This window comes from Phalaenopsis equestris, unplaced genomic scaffold (assembly GCF_001263595.1).
Source record: "Phalaenopsis equestris unplaced genomic scaffold, ASM126359v1 Scaffold000002, whole genome shotgun sequence".
Classification (NCBI taxonomy): Eukaryota; Viridiplantae; Streptophyta; class Magnoliopsida; order Asparagales; family Orchidaceae; genus Phalaenopsis; species Phalaenopsis equestris.
The window spans coordinates 62,643,857-62,663,527 of NW_018164444.1; the positions used below are offsets into that span (position 1 = coordinate 62,643,857).

At 34.0% G+C, this 19,671-nt stretch overlaps 2 protein-coding genes and 1 long non-coding RNA gene across 3 annotated transcripts; 1 reads left to right on the forward strand and 2 right to left on the reverse strand.

The window, feature by feature from the left end:
* Window positions 1-677: 677 nt before the first annotated feature.
* On the reverse strand, window positions 678-2,426 carry LOC110033240 (geraniol 8-hydroxylase-like). Its single transcript, XM_020737158.1, has 2 exons — window positions 1,456-2,426; window positions 678-1,380 (listed from the first exon to the last, which is right to left on the reverse strand). The coding sequence occupies exons 1-2, from the start codon at window positions 2,329-2,331 to the stop codon at window positions 763-765; spliced, it is 1,494 nt and encodes a 497-aa protein (XP_020592817.1). The 5' UTR covers window positions 2,332-2,426; the 3' UTR covers window positions 678-762.
* A 4,983-nt stretch (window positions 2,427-7,409) lies between these two features.
* LOC110033246 (GDSL esterase/lipase EXL3-like) lies at window positions 7,410-10,222 on the forward strand. The gene is made up of 5 exons (XM_020737171.1): window positions 7,410-7,821; window positions 8,213-8,343; window positions 8,453-8,686; window positions 9,310-9,565; window positions 9,665-10,222. Exons 1-5 carry the CDS (start codon window positions 7,548-7,550, stop codon window positions 9,856-9,858), a joined length of 1,089 nt encoding a protein of 362 aa, XP_020592830.1. The 5' UTR covers window positions 7,410-7,547; the 3' UTR covers window positions 9,859-10,222.
* On the reverse strand, window positions 7,779-17,965 carry LOC110033254. Its single transcript, XR_002294924.1, has 3 exons — window positions 17,811-17,965; window positions 8,243-8,365; window positions 7,779-7,859 (listed from the first exon to the last, which is right to left on the reverse strand). It is a non-coding gene; the product is annotated as an uncharacterized LOC110033254 (long non-coding RNA).
* Between the last annotated feature and the right edge of the window lie 1,706 nt (window positions 17,966-19,671).

Consider the following 19,671-nt stretch of genomic DNA (forward strand, 5'->3'; position numbering starts at 1 on the left):
TATGCTGATAAGTTGATTAAAAATAATCTGCTAATATGCTAGGTGCGGTAGCTATTACAAATTTTTATTTTTTTGGAAAAGCCAAACCGCAGCCAGAAAGCTGCCACCGCACATAGACAGGTGCGATGTGAAAATGTCGTTTTTAGCGTTTTGAAAACACATAAGCTGTCAAAACACAGTTTACCCAAACAGCTCAGGTTCGTATTCAAAATGTCACCGCACCAAATAAGCTGCCCCAAACGGACCCTAATTCCAAAATATCACAATAGGAATTCAGCTTAGTTTTATCTTATTTTCAACCACGAAAGCCGCCGGTAAATTTCATGAAGCAGTCGGTAATTTTTAGACCGACAGTGTTATGGACGGCTTATTACTACGACTACATATTTAGTAGCATCATCTATGAAAGGTAGGTGGTGTCGAAGCTCGCCCTTTGGAAAAAAATTTATGAGTCGAGACGTAAATCGAGACGCAGTTTTACGTCTAGACCCCAATAACACAACGCCAAGTGCATTTCAAAGAACTATTTTTTAAAAAAAAAATTTGTAAATTTTTTCGGCTGCTTGACCTCTAAAATCCTGCAACGAAAAGCATTAGAGTTCAACAAATTAGAGTTTTTTGAAAATTTAGACAATGTGCGATCATCTAAACTAATGAATCACATCCAAGTTATTTAACGAGGTGAATATCAATATCATACGAATTATTTAACATGCAGAAACAAAAGTATTTGCAAAACTACGAGTTTTCAAGTACGAACATTTAAATGAGTTTGGTAGGACTAGCTATAGCCTTAAGGGGAGCAGCCATGACGAGTGTGAGACCAAACTTCTCGGTGAGATCCAAATCCTCGGGCTTCATTCCGTCAGGCAAACCCCATTCGAAGGACTGTAAGAGCGAGGCGAGCATGAGCTCCACCATCCGAACACCCAATGGGAGCCCCGGACAGATACGCCGTCCCGAACCAAACGGCAAGAGCTCAAAGTGGTGTCCGTCGAAGCCAATCTCGCTTCCTCCGAGAAATCTCTCCGGAACGAAGCAATCGGGGTTCTCCCAAACCCGCTCGTCTCGACCAATCGCCCACACGTTCACAAGCAACTGACTCCTCTTCGGCACCATGTAGCCATTTATCTCCGTGCTCGCCTCTGCTTTGCGAGGCAGCAAAAGCGGAACCGGCGGATGAAGCCGGAGTGTCTCCTTCAACACCGCTTGGAGGAATGGTAGACTCGACATGTCCGACTCTTCCACTTCCCTCTCCAACCCAATTACTGTCGCGATTTCGTCCCGAGCCGTCGCCATCAATTCCGGCCTGCGAAGCAATTCCGCCATCGCCCACTCTACTGTAGTCGAGCTAGTCTCACTTCCAGCGACAAAAGAATCCTAGCAAAGTTAAAAAGAAGATTTTATAATGAAAATTTGGAAACTTGTGGCCTCAGATATGTCGTGATTAATTACCATCAGTAAGGATTTTATGATTCTCCTGTTAAGCTTGGAATTTTCTTCTCGGTTTAGTTGAAGAAGAACATCTAAAAGGTCATGATTCGTTCTTCCACCATCTCCTGCCGATCGATTATCCATCACCACATCGAAAAAATCATTTAATTTCTTAAAGTATGCTTTAAAACGGCGCCTACGGCCTTGCAGGTCAATCGGAGCCAAAAAAGGGAAGAAGTCGGAGAGGTTAGGGCTCCCCGCCTCTTCCATTATTCCCGACATCAAATCCTTCAGCTCTTGCGCTGATTCAGACTTGAAAATATCTACCATATCCATGGACAAGAAGGTGGTAGATATTAGATTGATGACAGTGCAGAAGGCTGCCCGAGCAACGTGCACGATCTCCCCATTCTTCCCCTTGATATATTCGATGAGTTCCTGAACCTTTCGCCGGCGAAGGAGTTGGGTTGCCTCGAGAGACCGTGCGTTGAAGAGATTGGCCTTCATGAGAGTGCGGAGATATCTCCATGATTGGTTTGGGGACAGCCATGCTACGGAGACCTGGTGGTGACCGACGGCTTGCATGACATCTGGGATTTGTCGGGCGGAGGTGGAGTGATCTTTTGTTTTAAGGACTTCTTTTGCGGAGGCTGGAGAGGAGATGACGACTGTGTAGATGCTGCCGAGCCTGAGATACATGACTGGTCCATGGGTTCGAGCAAGAAGGGCCAACGAGCGGTGAGGATTTTGGCCTAGCTCGAGAAGGTTGCCTAGCACTGGGAGCGGTCTTGGACCTGGAGGAAGAGCTAAGTTCCTCGAGGAACTGCGTCTTAGAAGTATGGCGATGGCTGTGAAGAAGAAGATCGACCATAAAAAATATTGGGTTGGCGCTTCCATTTAGAGAATTAATAAACCCAAAAGTTGAGAATAGCAATGCTCAATAGGATGTATCTATAGAGTGGACATATCATGGCTTTCGGCAATAATTCAAGCTGTTGATCTTTCATTCATTAGTTTTGTCGACTAATTAATTGAGTCACTATTGGGGGGGGGATTATTGCGTGCGGACACCGCATGCATCTCTGCATGCGGTGTTCGATCCTGGCCGTAGATCACGGTGATCTACGGTCAGGATTATTTCCGTTTTTAAAAAAAATTAATAAAAAATTTTAGGTGGGGCCCACCGAAATACATCAGGACCGTGCGGACGCCGATCCGCATGGAATAATTTTTCCACTATTGGCAGGAAGCTTCATGACTTTTGTCTGCATACGGCATAATCTAACCAATTTGCCGGTTCTTTCAGTGACCGGTTAGTGTGGTAAATTGTAGACTGGATGGCAAGATATCACATATGTTAGTATTGTGGTGTTACCGCGGTTCCGCGACAATATTGTTATTGACAGTTTTCGACAACAACGGATGTTATCGGGTGCTAATGGCGAATAATCTGAATTATCCGTAGTGTTATTGGTAAGGTCACATAATTTATCTAACGTATATTGTATAAATTATATATCATAAATTATTACTATTGTTAAATTTAGCATATATGATTATTTAAAATCATATATAAATAATATATAATTTTATAAAATACTTGTATATTATATTAAATGAATATTACTTTTTTTAATATGTATTACTTATAAATATATATTATAAATTATTTGTAAATAAATTTATAATTGTTATATATTTAAATTATTATTATGTTTAAACTCATTAAATATACAATTTAAATTATATAATATTTTGTAATGCATGTTATATAATTAATTTTAATTTGTATATGTTAAATTTTACTATATATAAGATATTTGTTTATATAATTTGTATGTTATAATTATATATATAGTAAGTATAACTATTATATTAAAATATATTAGATATTGAGGTTGGATAATATCTCTGGAGGACGACGTAGCTCGTGACAAATGTTGTCTAGATTTTAAAATTAATACTATCATATTTTTAATTGTAATTTTAATAGCTTTTTTTTCTTAGTACACTTAATAATCATTGTTAAGCGAGGTGTGTATCTTATTTTTTATATTGTTATGAAGTTGTCTTTTATTTTTCAATTATCAAATATATTGTTGTAACCTTTCTATTTACAACGGCATTACTGCACATTGGCAGAATGGTCTTTTATCAAAAAATGACTGCAAAACAGCTGTTTTTTAAACGCACAAAACAAACAGATAGTCAAATTATGCTGTGGAATCTTCAATTTTGTTGTGTGAATACTCATTATGATTTTCTTATGTCATCTTAAGGTTATTCTGAAGTATTACATCCAATATTTAAACAAATAAATTTTATAGCTTCTTCTCTAACATGTATTTTTGAATAAATTCTATATAGAAAATATTAAATGGTTGATATTGGTTATCTTTTATAAGATGGGTTTCTTAAGCCATATCTGTCATATCCTAAGACAAGATTTCACATATCAGATTTTGAACGGTCTAGTCAATTAGTTCTGGGAGAAAATAAATATTTAACAAACGGCATGTTATTGAAAGAACATTTGGTGTTTGAAAAGAATATGAGTTATTCTTCGAGATATGTCTACATATCCTTTCAGAAAGTAGGTGAAAATTTTTGTTGTAGTAATGACTCTCCACAATTATATACATTGGTGCCTTATAACAACTAACATTGATTTTAATAATGCGGACAAAAATCAATTGAATACTCCTCATAAAGCATAAGAGCATTGATTGGGGCAGTCAATATCACAAAATGATTGTGAGGTGACTCTTGTGAGCGGGATGGAGAGGGTGTTAGAGATATGATTGAGTTATGAGAGCAGATTATAAATGCAATAATTAATTAGTGATTATTGTATGACATCATATGAGGACATAAATCTCATTATTTTTACTCTTATTTCAATGTTCTATCTGTGACTCTTTTCATAATTTTTTGTGTTGTTTCCCTTCTTTGAGCATTTTATATTTTGCCCCATTTGGATGGCCTATCAGTCAACCATGGGCATGCTATATGTAAGGGTTTTTTTCATGCTTTTGATTTGGAGGTATATGTTGAGATATATGACCTCAGGGGTTTCAAAATGGCCTTTGTGTTGGTATGGTTTATGAAATATATGACTTTGGCATAAGGAAACCAATATCTCTTTCATATTGAGTCATATGACCATAGGGGTTCTTTTGAAAGGCCTTTTTTCGAATATATTTCTGCGATATATACGAGTTCAGTATTAATTAGTTTAAGGCAACGAAGATCCTTTTTTTTTTTTTCTATATCCTTTCCCTTATTATAATGATAAAATATCCATTAGTTTATTTCACTCAGATACCTCTTTTTTTTTAATTTTATCATTGTATTATTGCTATTATTATTGTTTAATTTTTCTTGTAACTTTGTCATTGTAATATTAATAGAAGCTCATTTTATGTATTAAATTTTGAAAGATCATGAAATATGAGTTCACACACTTCTACTGCCTCTAAAGTTATATACTGCAACTCTGAATTGCAATCTTGTGTATTTACATCACGAGAAGAAGCCAACCATGAGAAAATTTTCAAAGTGTTCCAAAAAAAGACCAGCAAAGGACCATGATGAATTGATGATCAGATCAAGGAATATACTTTAGACAATGATCATATGTGTCTGTTACTTATTGTTAATTGATTTCAATTGTTATGTATGAGTTAATTAAATTATCCATTTTGTAATAAAATAATTGTATTATTTAGATGCTTAATAAAATTTTAATTAGATTTAGTGCAGACACCAAAACTCTAGGGGAAAAAAATTGATTCGCGTACATATCTGCGATCATATTGGGAAAAAACTTACGTACATAAGACGGACGCAGAGTTGCGTGCGTCTGTAACCTGCAAACAGGTTACAGGGAAGATTTCAGGAGGTTATAACCGCGTTATACCTCCTGTAACCTCCCTGTAACCTACCTGTATATCAAAACAGAAGCGTGAAACTTACTAGAATGTACAGGTAGGTTACAGGAAGGTTACAAGGGGTTATACTCTTCTAAAATCCTCCCTATAATCTATTTACAGGTTACACACGTATTGCATGTTATGTACGTAAATATTTTCTTTCACACACACATATTGAGAGCTGCCTCAACTAATTCGTTGACCTTGTAGATTTGTAATTTCTTAAGTTTATGGATGATACATACAACCCAATTCTTACTTATTTACATATCTAACACCTTGAATTTACTTGTTATATTTATACCAACTAAATCTTTCATATCCTACCAAAAATGTCACTATTTTAACTTTTTTAAATGTGAGACACACTTTTTTATGCATAAGAAAGGGGGCATATATGTAAAAAATCAAATTTTAAGGGGGTTAAATATGTAAATACATATGAATTGAGTGATGTATGTATTTTTTTTTTTTTAATGCAAATATTATAACAAGACGGAAACACATTGAGGATCAATGAATGTACTAGTAATATGCATTTATATGTTTAGACATAATTATTGCACATTTCATCATTCACAAAGAAGCCTTGAAAAACGTCATAAATAAGATAGTATGATGTTTAATAAAATTATACTTATTTTCCCTGAAATGCTTAGATCTTAAGAATTAAGAAATCATAGATTTTATAAATTCGAATTGATTTTTACCGTGATTAGTTTAACAAATCAAGCATGGCTCAAAATTAAGCAAAACAGCTCATCTATGGCAACTACTAATCAGGGTTTGTTTGGGACGGGCAACCAATGCTCTCAATGAGCATTTCGAACTCGGCTCTACTAAAACTCGATCATATTTACTTAAGTTAAAAAACAAACATGCTTGAATATTTTTTAAAAGCTAGGAGGTTAAACGAATTAAACATTAAAGTAATCAGACATGCTTGTCTATGTTCATGTAGGAACTAGCTTATTGTTCAATAAGTAACGTGTTAAATATTCGACATTTTAAACTCCATGAGAGCTCATATCATATAAGATATACTATTTAAAAAAAAAATTGAATAGTTAAAATTTATATAATTATAAAATTAATAGTAATGTATTCTTATATTGATTGATGAATGATTTTACACTATGTCTTATTTTCATGTTTCTTCTTTGTCTTAAAATTCATTCTTGTGAAAATATATCTTTAATAGACAGTAAATGAAATCATTTGAGTTAGTTCATTTTGTTATATTATTTATTAAATTATTCATTTAACTACATTTGTAAATTTATTTCTTGAAACTTTTATATGAAAATATACACTCACTTGAATTTTTGGCTCATTTATTAGTTTGTTTAAACACTTGTTCATTTGTAATGAACATATCAAATACAAATCAAGTTCAAACATTGAAAATTTTACAACTCAGGCTTGAACAACATGAGAAAGCTCGACACAAGCTCAAGCAAACATGACAACTTATAGAAAACAACAATAAAACAATTCCACAAAGAGAGTTTTTGTGACGATCTGAAATGCAACGCAAGAAAAAAAAATTGTCCCAAAGAAACCCTTAGTCTCAAAATAGAACTGAATGACTAGATGTTCATATGTTAAAAGAGATCAAAAGTAAATTAAGCCTTTCAATAAACACCTAACACTTGAGAGAGGCCCGAACGGCTTCACTATGGAATCATTAACACCCCTATGGTTAGCGTACTCTCTTGTGAACATGCATAATCAGATAGCATCTTTTAGCAGAAATGTATTCTCTTTACTCTAAAGTTTAAACAAAGTGCTTGGCCAACTCTGCACTCTTAAACGGTCCAATTTTCAATCAATTTGGTAGTAAAATAAAAAAATTAATAGGAGAATATAAAAACAAGCACCCTGCTGCTGTGTTTTTCCTTTTCTTTTTTCAGAAAGGTAGAGCTATAGCATTAACTGCAAATTTTCCGCGTTTTTTCTACTAAAAATTGTTGCATAATTAATGGCCGTGAGTGAAGGCCTGTAAAAGTAAGACTTCGACAGCACATAATTTAGCTAAGCAAGTTTCTCCTTCAAGATAAAAAAATCTATAGAAATATTACTACGAAACCATTGCATGGATGCCAATAAATATATATGACATGAGGCTAAAACCTTCAAACTTACTGTTTCCAAGGCATTGCAGATAGCTGGGTGTTCCAAATGACAATAATAATCAACAAGCAAGCAGCATCCTTAGCTTTGCTATCCTTTGTCGTTTTCCTTCATCCTCTTCATGTTTGCACCGTCGATACAAACCAAACGTCTCCACGACCGCCGGCAATCATTGTCTTTGGAGACTCGGTCGTCGATCCAGGAAACAACAATGCAATCCTGACAATGGTTAGGTGCAACTACCCGCCATATGGGAAGGATTTCGTTGGTCACAGAGCGACGGGTAGGTTCAGCAATGGAAAGATCCCCTCCGACCTTATAGGTGACTTTCCAATATCATCGTTTGTCTCATTCGGCCAGCTGCATGATGTGTTCGCCCTCAGCCAACGCATCAGTATTATTAACATAATTAAAAATGGCAAAAATTAGTAAATTAAATATTAAGAAGATTTACATACATATAATTTAATTACTATTTAGTTACATATCTATCATAAAAGCTTCAATTTTTACATATATGCCACCTTCTTGAAAATTGGTATTTTACCTTTTAAAGTTTAAAGTAGTGGTATCTTTTATATGATATGAAAGATTTTGGCAGTATAAATGTAAGAACGTGAAGTTTATATGTTGGATATGTAAATACAAAGAAATTAGATGGTATGTATGTAAAATAAATATTGATATGTTTGTTCACAATGATTTCATTTCAGCTTCTCAGTTAGGAATAAAGGAATATGTACCTGCATATCTGGGGTCAGAGCTGTCAGCCTATGATCTTATAACTGGAGTAAGCTTTGCATCTGGTGGCTGTGGATTTGATCCTCTCACATCTCAGCTAGTGGTATCTTTCATATAATTTTTTGCTGAAATATCAAAGAAAGTCCAAGAAAACCTTTTATACACAAAAAATCTAGCAAATTTTCTTAACTCACAACATATTTCATCATCAGTCGGCGATTTCGATGGACGGACAGCTAAACTTGTTCAAGGAGTACAAGGAAAAGGTGAAAGCCATTGTAGGAGAAAAGAGGGCAGCATACATCATTAAAAATTCAATATATTTTATCGTCACGGGGACGGACGATCTTGCAAACACTTATTTTCCCACGCCATTTAGGAGATTTGAGTACGATCTCCCCTCCTACATCAACTTTACTGTTCAATCAGCTTCAACTTTCATTCAGGTATCAGAGTCAGATTCATTGATATATATATATATATATATATAGATATAGATATATATTAATTAAGGCATATTTGGTTACATAATAAATGGATTTATAAACTGCAATGTAATAATATATTTATATATTTGATCGTGGAGCAACTAAATAATCCTTGATAAGTAAATTTAGTGTGCCAAAAATGGGAGTGAAAGACCACGCAAAAGAGATATAATGAGTGTAATAGCTCTTGAATGTAAAGTGATTAAATTTATGTTAGAAATAAAGCAAAATAAAATTAAATTACATGCAGCAATCAGTACGAATGAAAGAAATGATTCATAATCATCAGTACCATTAGTCTTATCATCAACTATTTAGGGTCAGCTTTAAGAATTCTTTTCCATCCATTCTTGCTTTTCTTTTTCAGAATCTAACATATCAAAACTTTAACTTGTGTGAAAATGTATGGCAAAACATCTTCCTATTGTATTCCTTTATGGCTCCAAAACACGCTCTCATAATAAATGATGCATTCCCAGGAGAATAACAATGAGTTTATTTTATTTCAAACAGCATACAGTATAAACAATATTATTTACAAAAAACAAAATTAATTTACCATTTGCTCTTATTCTTAACAGAAACTGTACCATTTAGGGGGAAGAAGAATCAGTGTTGCGAACATTCCTCCTATAGGCTGTTTGCCATCACAAAGAACTCTAGCAGGAGGAATTGAAAGAATATGCGATCCAACATACAACCAAGCCGCAATGTCATTCAATTCAAAGTTATCGAACGAAGCACAGAGGCTTAACGGAACTCTACCTAAATCGAGGATACGCTACATCGATATGTATACCCCTTTGCTTGATATGATCCTACACCCTTCTAAATATGGTAATTACACATCTACTAAAACAAGAATCATAATTTTGCTAATGTACCAAAAGTATCTAATTCCTTTTTTTATTATTAACTTGGTCATCCAAACCAAAGGATTTGTGGAATCCAAGAGAGGCTGCTGTGGCACAGGAACTTTCGAGGTCACACAAACTTGCAATAGCTTGACCACCTTCGTCTGTGAAGACGCATCAAAATATGTGTTCTGGGATAGCTACCATCCCACAGAGAGAGGGTATAAGATTTTGATGGGGCAACTTACACAGAGATATGGTGCATCAATAAATTAAGAAGGCAAAAAAGCAAGTTATTAGTCATGTTTTACTAATGTTTGTATAGTCCATACAATACACTTGATCTTAGTGACAGCAATAGTTATGATGTCTAAATACATATGAAAATATCACAATATTGCTACGAATTTTGCATGTTTTGGATGATCAAATTGAATGAATGATTGTAAGAGAATGAGATCTTACTCCATTCATAACATTATTATGGGTTTGAATGTGAATAACGCATATGAGTGCAAGGACTATGATCAAATAACTCTGTACTCACTTATTGTTAACATCTAGGGCAGTTAATTAACCGAGCAAAGCAAAATAATAGCATGATTAAATTCATTTTTAATCGAATTTGCACAGTTTGGATATGAAATGAATTTGAAAATTTTGTTAAATCTTTTTTATTAATTTTTTTGAGTTTGAGTTGTTAACTAGTTCTAATTTATCCTAATTATAGTAAGGATGCTAATGGTTTAAACATATTTCTTTAAAGATGAATGCATTGTTAATTTTCCATCAAAATAACCATAATTAACTTCGTCTTATTTTTAAAATTTTGTGAAGCTCACATGTTTAATAAAAATTAAAATTTGTTGATTTTCTATTCAAATCATAGCAAAGCACTGAAGGCAAATGAATCAAAACTTTGTATTGTCAAATCTTTTATTTATGACTCTTAGATAGCAAAGAACTTAAGGCAAGCGGATCTAGGAATGTCAAAAAAAATTTGTTGTTCGATAAAAGCTTGTGTTTGACACGTTAAGTAGCTCGTGTTCGATTCGATCGTAAGTAAGCAAGTTGAGCACGAACAAAATTTTTAAGCTTCAATTATAAACGAGTTGAACACGAACAACCCTCAGTTTGATCGTGTTTGTCTCGTTTTAGATCGAAATAAAAAAATTATATATATTATTCATATAATAATATGTTTTAGATATTTACATATAAAATTAAATCACTACAGCTCATGTGTTTGAGGAGTGAGGTGCCGTCTATCACGAAAGAATGGTGCAGGTTTTGAACCTTCACCTTGCAAATTCTAATTAATTTTGTTAATACTTCACAAATTAAAGCCAAACACGAGCCAATTTGAACAAAACGATCAACATCAAGCCGAACACGAACAAATTTCTTGCAAGCCTAATTCAAACACGAGCTAATACAAAGGAGCCGCACACAAACAAAATCTTAGCTCGCTCAAGCTTGGCTCGTTTACACCCCTGCACAAACCAAGGCTCTATAAAGTTAGATATATCTTTCTATGACCCTCGGATTGTAATACGTGTGTATTCCTAAATATTGTCGCCCCTATTAATTTTTTCTTCCATTTTTTATTTTAGTTATGCTTTATAATGTCTATGAGAGATGTGCATATATATCTCTCCTCTTGTACAAAGAAAAGTGAAAACTCTTGAGATTTTTTTCCATTGTTCTATTTTCTACATAGCATCAGAGTGAGGTTAGGGTGTTCTCTCTAAACCCTATTCTTATTCTCTTAGTTTACAGTTTTCAATTACAAAATTATACATTTTTGTCAAATTCTCCTTCTATTCATTATGTTTGGGTAATTTGACTTTCCTTCAAAGGAATCGACCATGAGTAATGATGAAAATCAGACAAAATGAGAACATATATTTCAAACATTTAATCAGTTGAATGGAAAAAATTACCTTAAATGTTCCCATAGTGTTAAAACCTTTCTACAATAAAAGGAAAAGATTCAGTGCCTTCTAGATCTAACTTTGGAGCCCAAGACACAAAATTTTTTCTTTGAGAAGAAACTGATTTCATGATCATGACGTGGCTGTAGAATATCATGATATCTAAGATCAGTAGACCTTTTATGTTTCTCCCCATCTCAAAAAAAATTTGAGATGCAGTTAAACAAACTTACTCAAAGATGAAAGATGTTGCACTCATCTATGAAATCAAGACAAAGCTCATCGCTATCAAACAAGGTAACCTTCCTTTCACTGAATATTTTAACATCATGAAGATTTATTGGTTAGTTAGGCTATTCTCAAGAACTAAAGATATCATGTTGTGAGGATGTGAAATTCGTCGGGCAAAAGAAATTTTTTTAATTTTTTAGTCGGACTTAACAAAGAATTTGATTAAATTTGAATTCAAGTCTTAAGCAGAGAAATTCTCCCTTCTCTGAATGATGCATTCTCTCTTGTACGAGCAGAAGAAGGAAGAAAGACAGTGATGATAAATAGTCCAGCCCTCGAGCTATCTGTTAAGATAACTTCTAAATCCTAAGGTAAGGGACTTTCTGTCACAAAACCTTCTCCAAAAGAAAGACAACGTCCTTCTTTCAAAAGAAATCTCCAATGCAAATACTGTAAAAGGAAAACACATCAAAGACAAATACTGGAAACTTCATGGTAAACCCTAAGGCCATGTAGGAAGTAAAGGTAGCAATAAAAAAGGACAAGCCACGATTCAAAAAAAAATTGGCAAATTAAAAAATTTTCTCAATTTCTTAAAAAAACTATCGAGATCTAGCTCTCTTTCTCAAAATGATATGATTTCTAATTCTTATATTTTTAGTGCCTCTAATAATTCTTTCCTTTTATGAATCATAGATTCAAGGGCCACCAACAACTTGTCAATATATTTCAAACTTACAAATTTATATCCTAGCAATGGAAAAATAAAAATTGCGGATAGATCTTTAAAAAATATTGCAAGACTAAGAGACATCTTAGTTTCTCTCAATTTAACTCTCATTCATGTATTACATATCACACACGTACAATTAACATTTTACCTATTTACAAATTTACCAAAGACCATGACTGAAAAAACATATTTTTTATTGATTATTGTGTTTTTCAAGATCTCATTACAGGGAAGATGATTCGGCAAGCAAGAGAAAAAGATAAGTTATACCTTCTTGAAGATCGAGGTCAACTATCATACTCCATCTCTCATTCTACCGACAACATCTGAACCCATCATTATAGATTAAAATATCATCCTTTTAAAAATCTTAGTGTTTCTTTCATTTTTTATAAATATAAATATTGAATACTTTCATTGTGAAACTTGTAAAATTGTTAAAATCATCGTGTTTTCTTTCTTGAAAGTAACTCTTGATCTTTTAATCATTTTTTATTAATTCATTGTGATATTTGGGGACCCTCCAAAATCTCCAGTATCTGTGGAGTCATTGGTTTTATTACATTTATTGACAACTACAATCAAATGATATGAGTATATTTAATTAAACAAAAATTCTAATGTTAGCAGTATATTTCATATGTTCATAGCCAACGACAATTCTTTATCCCCTAAATGGGCCCGCTATATTTCATATATTCATTGCCATGATAAAAAATAATAATAATTTAACTCTAAAATTAATTTTTTTTAACTCATTCTGCTAATGATTTAACGCCGATCATCTGATGATCCGATTAGGAGAGTAGATGTTTTAGATTCGACTTGTGTTAAGAAAGTCAGAGGTGAACCTAGGAAGACTTGGGCTTATTGTATTAAAAAAGATCTTAATTTACTAGAACTAAATGAAAATATGACAGTATATAAGACGCAATGGAGAAAAAGGATTCATGTAGCCGACCCCACGTAGTGGGATTAAGGCTTTGTTCTTGTTGTTGTATTCTGCTAATGATTATTTTAATCACGTTAGCACAATTCTTTCGAATACGGCAGTATCACCCAATCATCAAGCCCTGACACTCTCCAACAAATGGAGTGGCAGAAAAAAAATATTATCATATTTTAGAGGTACCTAGAACACTTATCCTGCACAATCAAACATTAATATAATATTGAAGAAGTAGATCAAATAGCTAACTATTTAATCAACAGAATACCCTCGAGAATAACTAATTTCAAAGGTTCACTAAATTTGATATAATTCTTTCCTGCAAACAACTTCTCAAAAATCCCTCCAAAAATTTTTGGATAAGTTATGTATGTTCATATTCATAAACAACATTGAGGCAAATTTGACACAAGATATCACAAGTGCATGTTCATCACATATTGACATATAACAATAATACAAGTGCTATCATCCACCCACAAAAATATTCTTCACATCAATAAATATCACTTTTCATAAAACCCATAGCTTCTTCACTCAAACTAATCTTAAGGAGGAAAACTAACAACTTGACGATAAATTTGGTAATATCTTTTATCTTGACATTTCTAAAACAGAAAAACCTTCAAAAACTATTAGAATTATGCAGAGATTTGCATTAAATGCTGGGATTTGTATTAATTAATGTATTATTCCTTTCCTATTTCTCTATGTTTTGTTTTTATTTTATTTCTTATTTCTCTTTATTTTGTTTTTACTACTTTCCTTATGAGTGCCCTTATAATTGGATATATAGACCACCCTTTCTATCAATAAAATTCAAACTACTCTCTTCAAAAATTCAACATGGTATCAGTGCCACCTCTGCAGCCGTCGGCCTCCCCTGCGGCTGTCGTTGCCCTTTCCTACAAGGTCTCCTAGTCGCTGACCTCCTCGTCAACCGCCTGCAAATGTAGGTCCTCCCTGCGGCTTGTCTTCCTTGCAACAAGACTGTCTGCCTCTGCAAGTCCTTCCTGGCTTCCCTGTGGTGGATAATACCGTCGGTTGTCCTTGCCGGTCCACCTTACGGCTTCCCTTCAAGCTTCTTCCGGCTGCCTTGAACTTTCTTCCTACAACTTTCTTGTTGTTACCTACAACTTTATCCGATGTCGGTGACCCATCAGAACCTGATAATGTCTTGGAATCCCAACTACATCTCCTTGGCTCGGTTGGAATCATGGCAGACTCCTCCAGCACTGAACCAATTTTAGAAAGAGCCCTTGATTCCATCGAAGGATCAACTCCAACTTTCATTCCCCTGCAGACTAGGGGAATATAAACCAACATGAACTTCTTGATCACAACTCATAAACTGAACGACAACAACTTTCTCCAATGTCTTCAAGCGGTGTTCTGGTTCATCAAATGAAGCAGAAAATTCAATCACCTCACAGGTATGATCCATGAACCTCCAAAGACTAACCCGGCTTATATATAGAGCTTGGGAAGTGGAGAACTCTATGGTCATGTCATGGCTAATCAACTCCATGGAAACATCAATTTGTAGTTCATATATGTTCCTTCCTTCCACTAGTGCCTTCTCGACTGCAGTCCGTGATACCGAGTCGAACGTAGAGAACTCTGACCAACTCTATGAATTGACTAAGAAGATTCGAGAGACAAAATTGGGATAAAAAACATTAATACGGTACTATAATGATCCAGTGGCACTATGGATGGAATGCGACTTGTATTATAACTACATTTGGGAGTCTCCAGCTGATTTCTCTCTCTTACAGAAGATTGTAGAAAAGAATCATATGTTTCAATTCCTGACATACCTCAACAAAGACCTTGACGAAGTCCGGGGCCGTATTCATGATCAGGATCCTCTTTCTTCTGCTCGCGCTGCTTTCATCGAGATTCGCTATGAAGGAAGCCTAAGACTTGTTTTGATCGGCACTTTCAATCCATCAACTAAATTGTCTGTCTTGGTCTCTAATAGCGCTCAACCCTCTTCCATACCACCTCAGGTAGGTTACCCTACTTGTGATTACTGTCATAACCCCAACCATACTCGTGACAAGCGTTGAAAGCTCCATGAAAAACCAACACATAAACTTTCGGCCAAAACTTCTATTGCAAAAGGTCTCACTACGACATCAGAGTCTACCACGGTTCAGCCGACTCCTACCCATAACATTCCAAAATCCTCTGACAATCTAAAAAGTCAGATAAAGCAATTGGTCAAGGTACTTGGATCCAATTAGGTCTCTGCTGGCCCATCGGCCTCCCACATCCGTCAAAGTACTACTCCTATGAAACTAGCTTCTTTTACCTCTTTTAGTCCATGGATCATTGATTCAGATGCTACGGACCACATGAAGAATGCTCGAAAGCTTTCTCGACATACTACCCATGCTCTGGAAATAATATGGTCATAATTGCGAACGACTCCTGTAGTTCCATTGCTGGATCTAATAAAAACAGTGCCCCCCACCCCCCCCCCAAATTGAACCGTCATTCTAAGGAGGACTGGTGTGGAGATTGCACTGGCCAAACCAGTCGGCCCAGCCAACTGAGGTGGAAAGTCTGTGAGGGGCCGAGGGCAATTTCAGTGCTTGAATGGGCCCCATGCAGTCAGTAATCACATGCAAAAGGAGGAGTTTTAGGGAAAAAGTTTGAATAATTTTAAGAGAGTATTTTGGAGAGCTAATTGTCTACGGTTTATTTTATGTTTTTTTGTTGTAGCTTTCTTTTCTCGTGGCTTTTCTAGCGGTGTCTAGGGTTTATAGAGAGACGATCTACCTTCCAAACATTCAATCAACATTGTACCTTGTTTACTTTCATTAGTATTAGTATCGGCCCTCATTTGAGCTTATCTACATCTTTATTGCAATTTATTCATCGTTTTTTTGTTGTTTCGGTTCTTAGTCGTATCATGTGCATATATTTTTAGAAGTCATAGGACGCACTTTATGTGCTACAGATACCTATTTAGATATGTTATCTTGCAAAATTGCTTAAATTGACTATACAAAATAAATGTATACAACAGTATAAATTTTAAAAATAGATTTTATATGTTATACACAGCTGCACACAAATATTATTGCATAAAATAATTTAGATCAAATAATGTATATACGTTTAAACTATCAATGATGAATTTATTATTGTTTATGCAATTTTAAGTGAATATCCAAATGCTCAAATTTTGATGTTAAACATTGACGTTTAGAGCATATATGATGAAATTATTGAATTTTCTCTCTTGATAAGAGTTCAAACATTTGTAAAATGTGAATATATTTCATTTTATAAGAATCGCACACATAACACATAATGCATCGAGTATCTTTAGCCTTCCAACATGTTGGAATGTTGAACACCAAGCATTTGAAATTAATAGCCATCTTCGAAAATTTATTACTGATGAGGTAGCATTAACTATTGGGGTTCCAAAATAAATAAATAAAAAGTGCATTGGACAAGGAACTTACTCTCAAATCTATTTTCAATAACATAATGAACAAACTAAAAAATAATAACTTAATAAGACATCTTAACTCCTATCGAAGAGAGTAAACTACTAGAGTTAAATGCTCATTGTCTTCTTAAAACTTATTTGTTCCATACAACAACTATACTTTACCAAAAAGTTCTCTTTTAATTTCAAAATTTTAGAGAATTTTTCTTCATAAAACTATTGAAAACAGTCAGCAAAACTGACATCAACTAAATCAAAAAAAAAAGAAATCCACAACATCAATGCATGCAATTTCTTAAGGAACTCGAGTTGAAAAAGCAACCTCTTGTTTTCATACATATAATGCTCATAATAATAAAAAACATATATTCATAAAATAAAGTACATAATACTCTATGATGAGTAAAGAGGATTTGTAAATTGGACAAATAATGAATCCAAAAATATTTGATCAAACATCCTAAGCTCAAATTTGATTTATAGCAACTCAAGGGATATCATCGCTGTTCTTAGGCAATGTTTAGTACAAGTCTCCAAAGATCAAAGCCATTTAAAAATACACTTCAATATATATATTAGAATATCATATTAATAAATAGATATTTAAGGGTAATGTGCTAGGTTTCTTACTCAAAATTGTAAACTGTGGATGTTACACCAAGCCCAACCATACATCATGTACAACATCTAAAAATTACATTGAATTACAACAATTGGGGGAACAAAAAAAGGAGCAAGCTCGCAGATTTCCATTGATGAAAATGAAAGAAATAATGTTCACAGGTAATATAAAATGTTTTTATTAAATCCCCAGAGAAAATAGAAGAGATTCCTGTGTCAATAATTAAGGTAAGCACGGATCGAAAAAAAGAACAAGAACCCTAACATTTTTCTAAACAATAGGCGTCTTACCTTCTGATTAGAAAACAGAGCCACGTAGTTCTGAAAACACGAGGAAGAACGAGAAGAAAGATGAGAATCAGGAACATCGTGCTTCAGGGCACCCACCACCTTGCCGGGGGAAATATTTTCTGTCCGCACTCTCAGCTCCTAACGTCGCTGCAACTGTGAACTGCATGAATATATCGTCATGCGTCCCATTAAAAATTATTAAAGTGTTCCGCAATAATTCAATTAATGACCAAGAAATAATATCGTGGAGGTTATTGTTAGATTATTTCGGTGTTATTGAATTGAAATATATGATTTTTCTCAATAACGCATAAATAACCCAGAAATAACCTAAAAATAATCTATGTGATTCCACTTCAATGACCCTGAATAGAATCGCAGAGGTTATTTTTTGATTATTTTTTGGTTATTGAAGTAGAAATTATGCGTTCATCTTCAATAACCTAGAAATAATTTTCGCGGTTACTCTTCAATAACCCCAAAATAACATCCGCAATATAGCACAGCTAACGGCATATTATTGGAGTATGCATGTAGTTCTACGTTATGAGTTTAGACATAAAAACGAAAGTTTACATACACACCCTACAATCCACATTTCTTGTTTATTTAGAATTTACATTTCCAACACTCAAACAATCGTATTTACAGACATACCGCTCAAATCTCTTAACATCACCCATCAGGACCATTTTTAAAGCAAAACAAACATTTTTCGATGCATGCAAACTTTGGGTATTGGATATATAAATACATAAAAATGGTGTGATATGTGTGCAAATCTCCCATAAGAATACACTCTTGTTGATTAATTACAATTCATCCCAAATGAATTTAGTTGAAATTATATTATATTTGATCATTAATTCTAATGTAAAATTTGTAAAAGTTGTTTTTCAAATTGTTCTCTTTTGAAGCTCTTCCAATCCCAAAGGTGGATCCTGAGAGTGTCATTCTTAGAGTTCTTTTGGTTAAATCTTCCTGCTCCTTATTAATTAGGGTGGTAGTGTCCTCACATAGTGCTTAATTCATAGAGTAAAATTATATATTACTCTTTATGAAGCTATCAAGGTCCATTAAAAGCAATTCGAGAAAGTATTCATTAAATAAAATTAAAGTTTAAGAAATTGATGCCCAAAAATCTCGAGAAAGAAAGAAAGCAAGAACTAAGAGATTAGAGGCACATTTTTGCTAAATTCAGTATAAGGCTTCTGGTTATGAGCGCTCATTTCATGGGGACATCGGATGCAAATTTGTGCCCGGAATCCAGTGAGCACTTGTTACGTGACAAGTTGGTCCCACTGTAATGCACTAGTTGGATGAGTTTTTTAGAAGGGTGGGGTCCACTTGCCATGTTGTGCATCCTCACTAGATTCTCGATAGAATAATTTTTCTCTAATCACACATTGTTTAATCATATTATCCTAGTAATGGTTTGGTCAGCCTATGTCCGAACTATTTGAGTTGAGTTTGAATTGGTTTATTTGGCCATATTTATTAATTTAAATCTTTTTTTTTTTTTTTGTAAAGTTTATGTCAGTTTGTCATATTAGGTTATTTATTAACATCCCAGTCTCCGCTAAGCTTAAGAAACTATAAAAAGATAAGCTCTAAAACGTTTGTGTTTCTATCTAAAATGTCTAAAGGCAGAAAATGTATAGATCTAAGAACGCCAAAAGGAATAAGTCATATGAGTTACAAGTTTCTACACATCTAAAATTTTAGAATGCAACTATGGTCAGGTTGTTATGGAAAAACGAAGACAATAAAGTGAAAAACCAGTTCGAAAAATTGCAAATCAGAAAATAACAAACAGATTTACGTGGTTCGACTAATTTGTCTACGTCCACGGAGCTGCAAA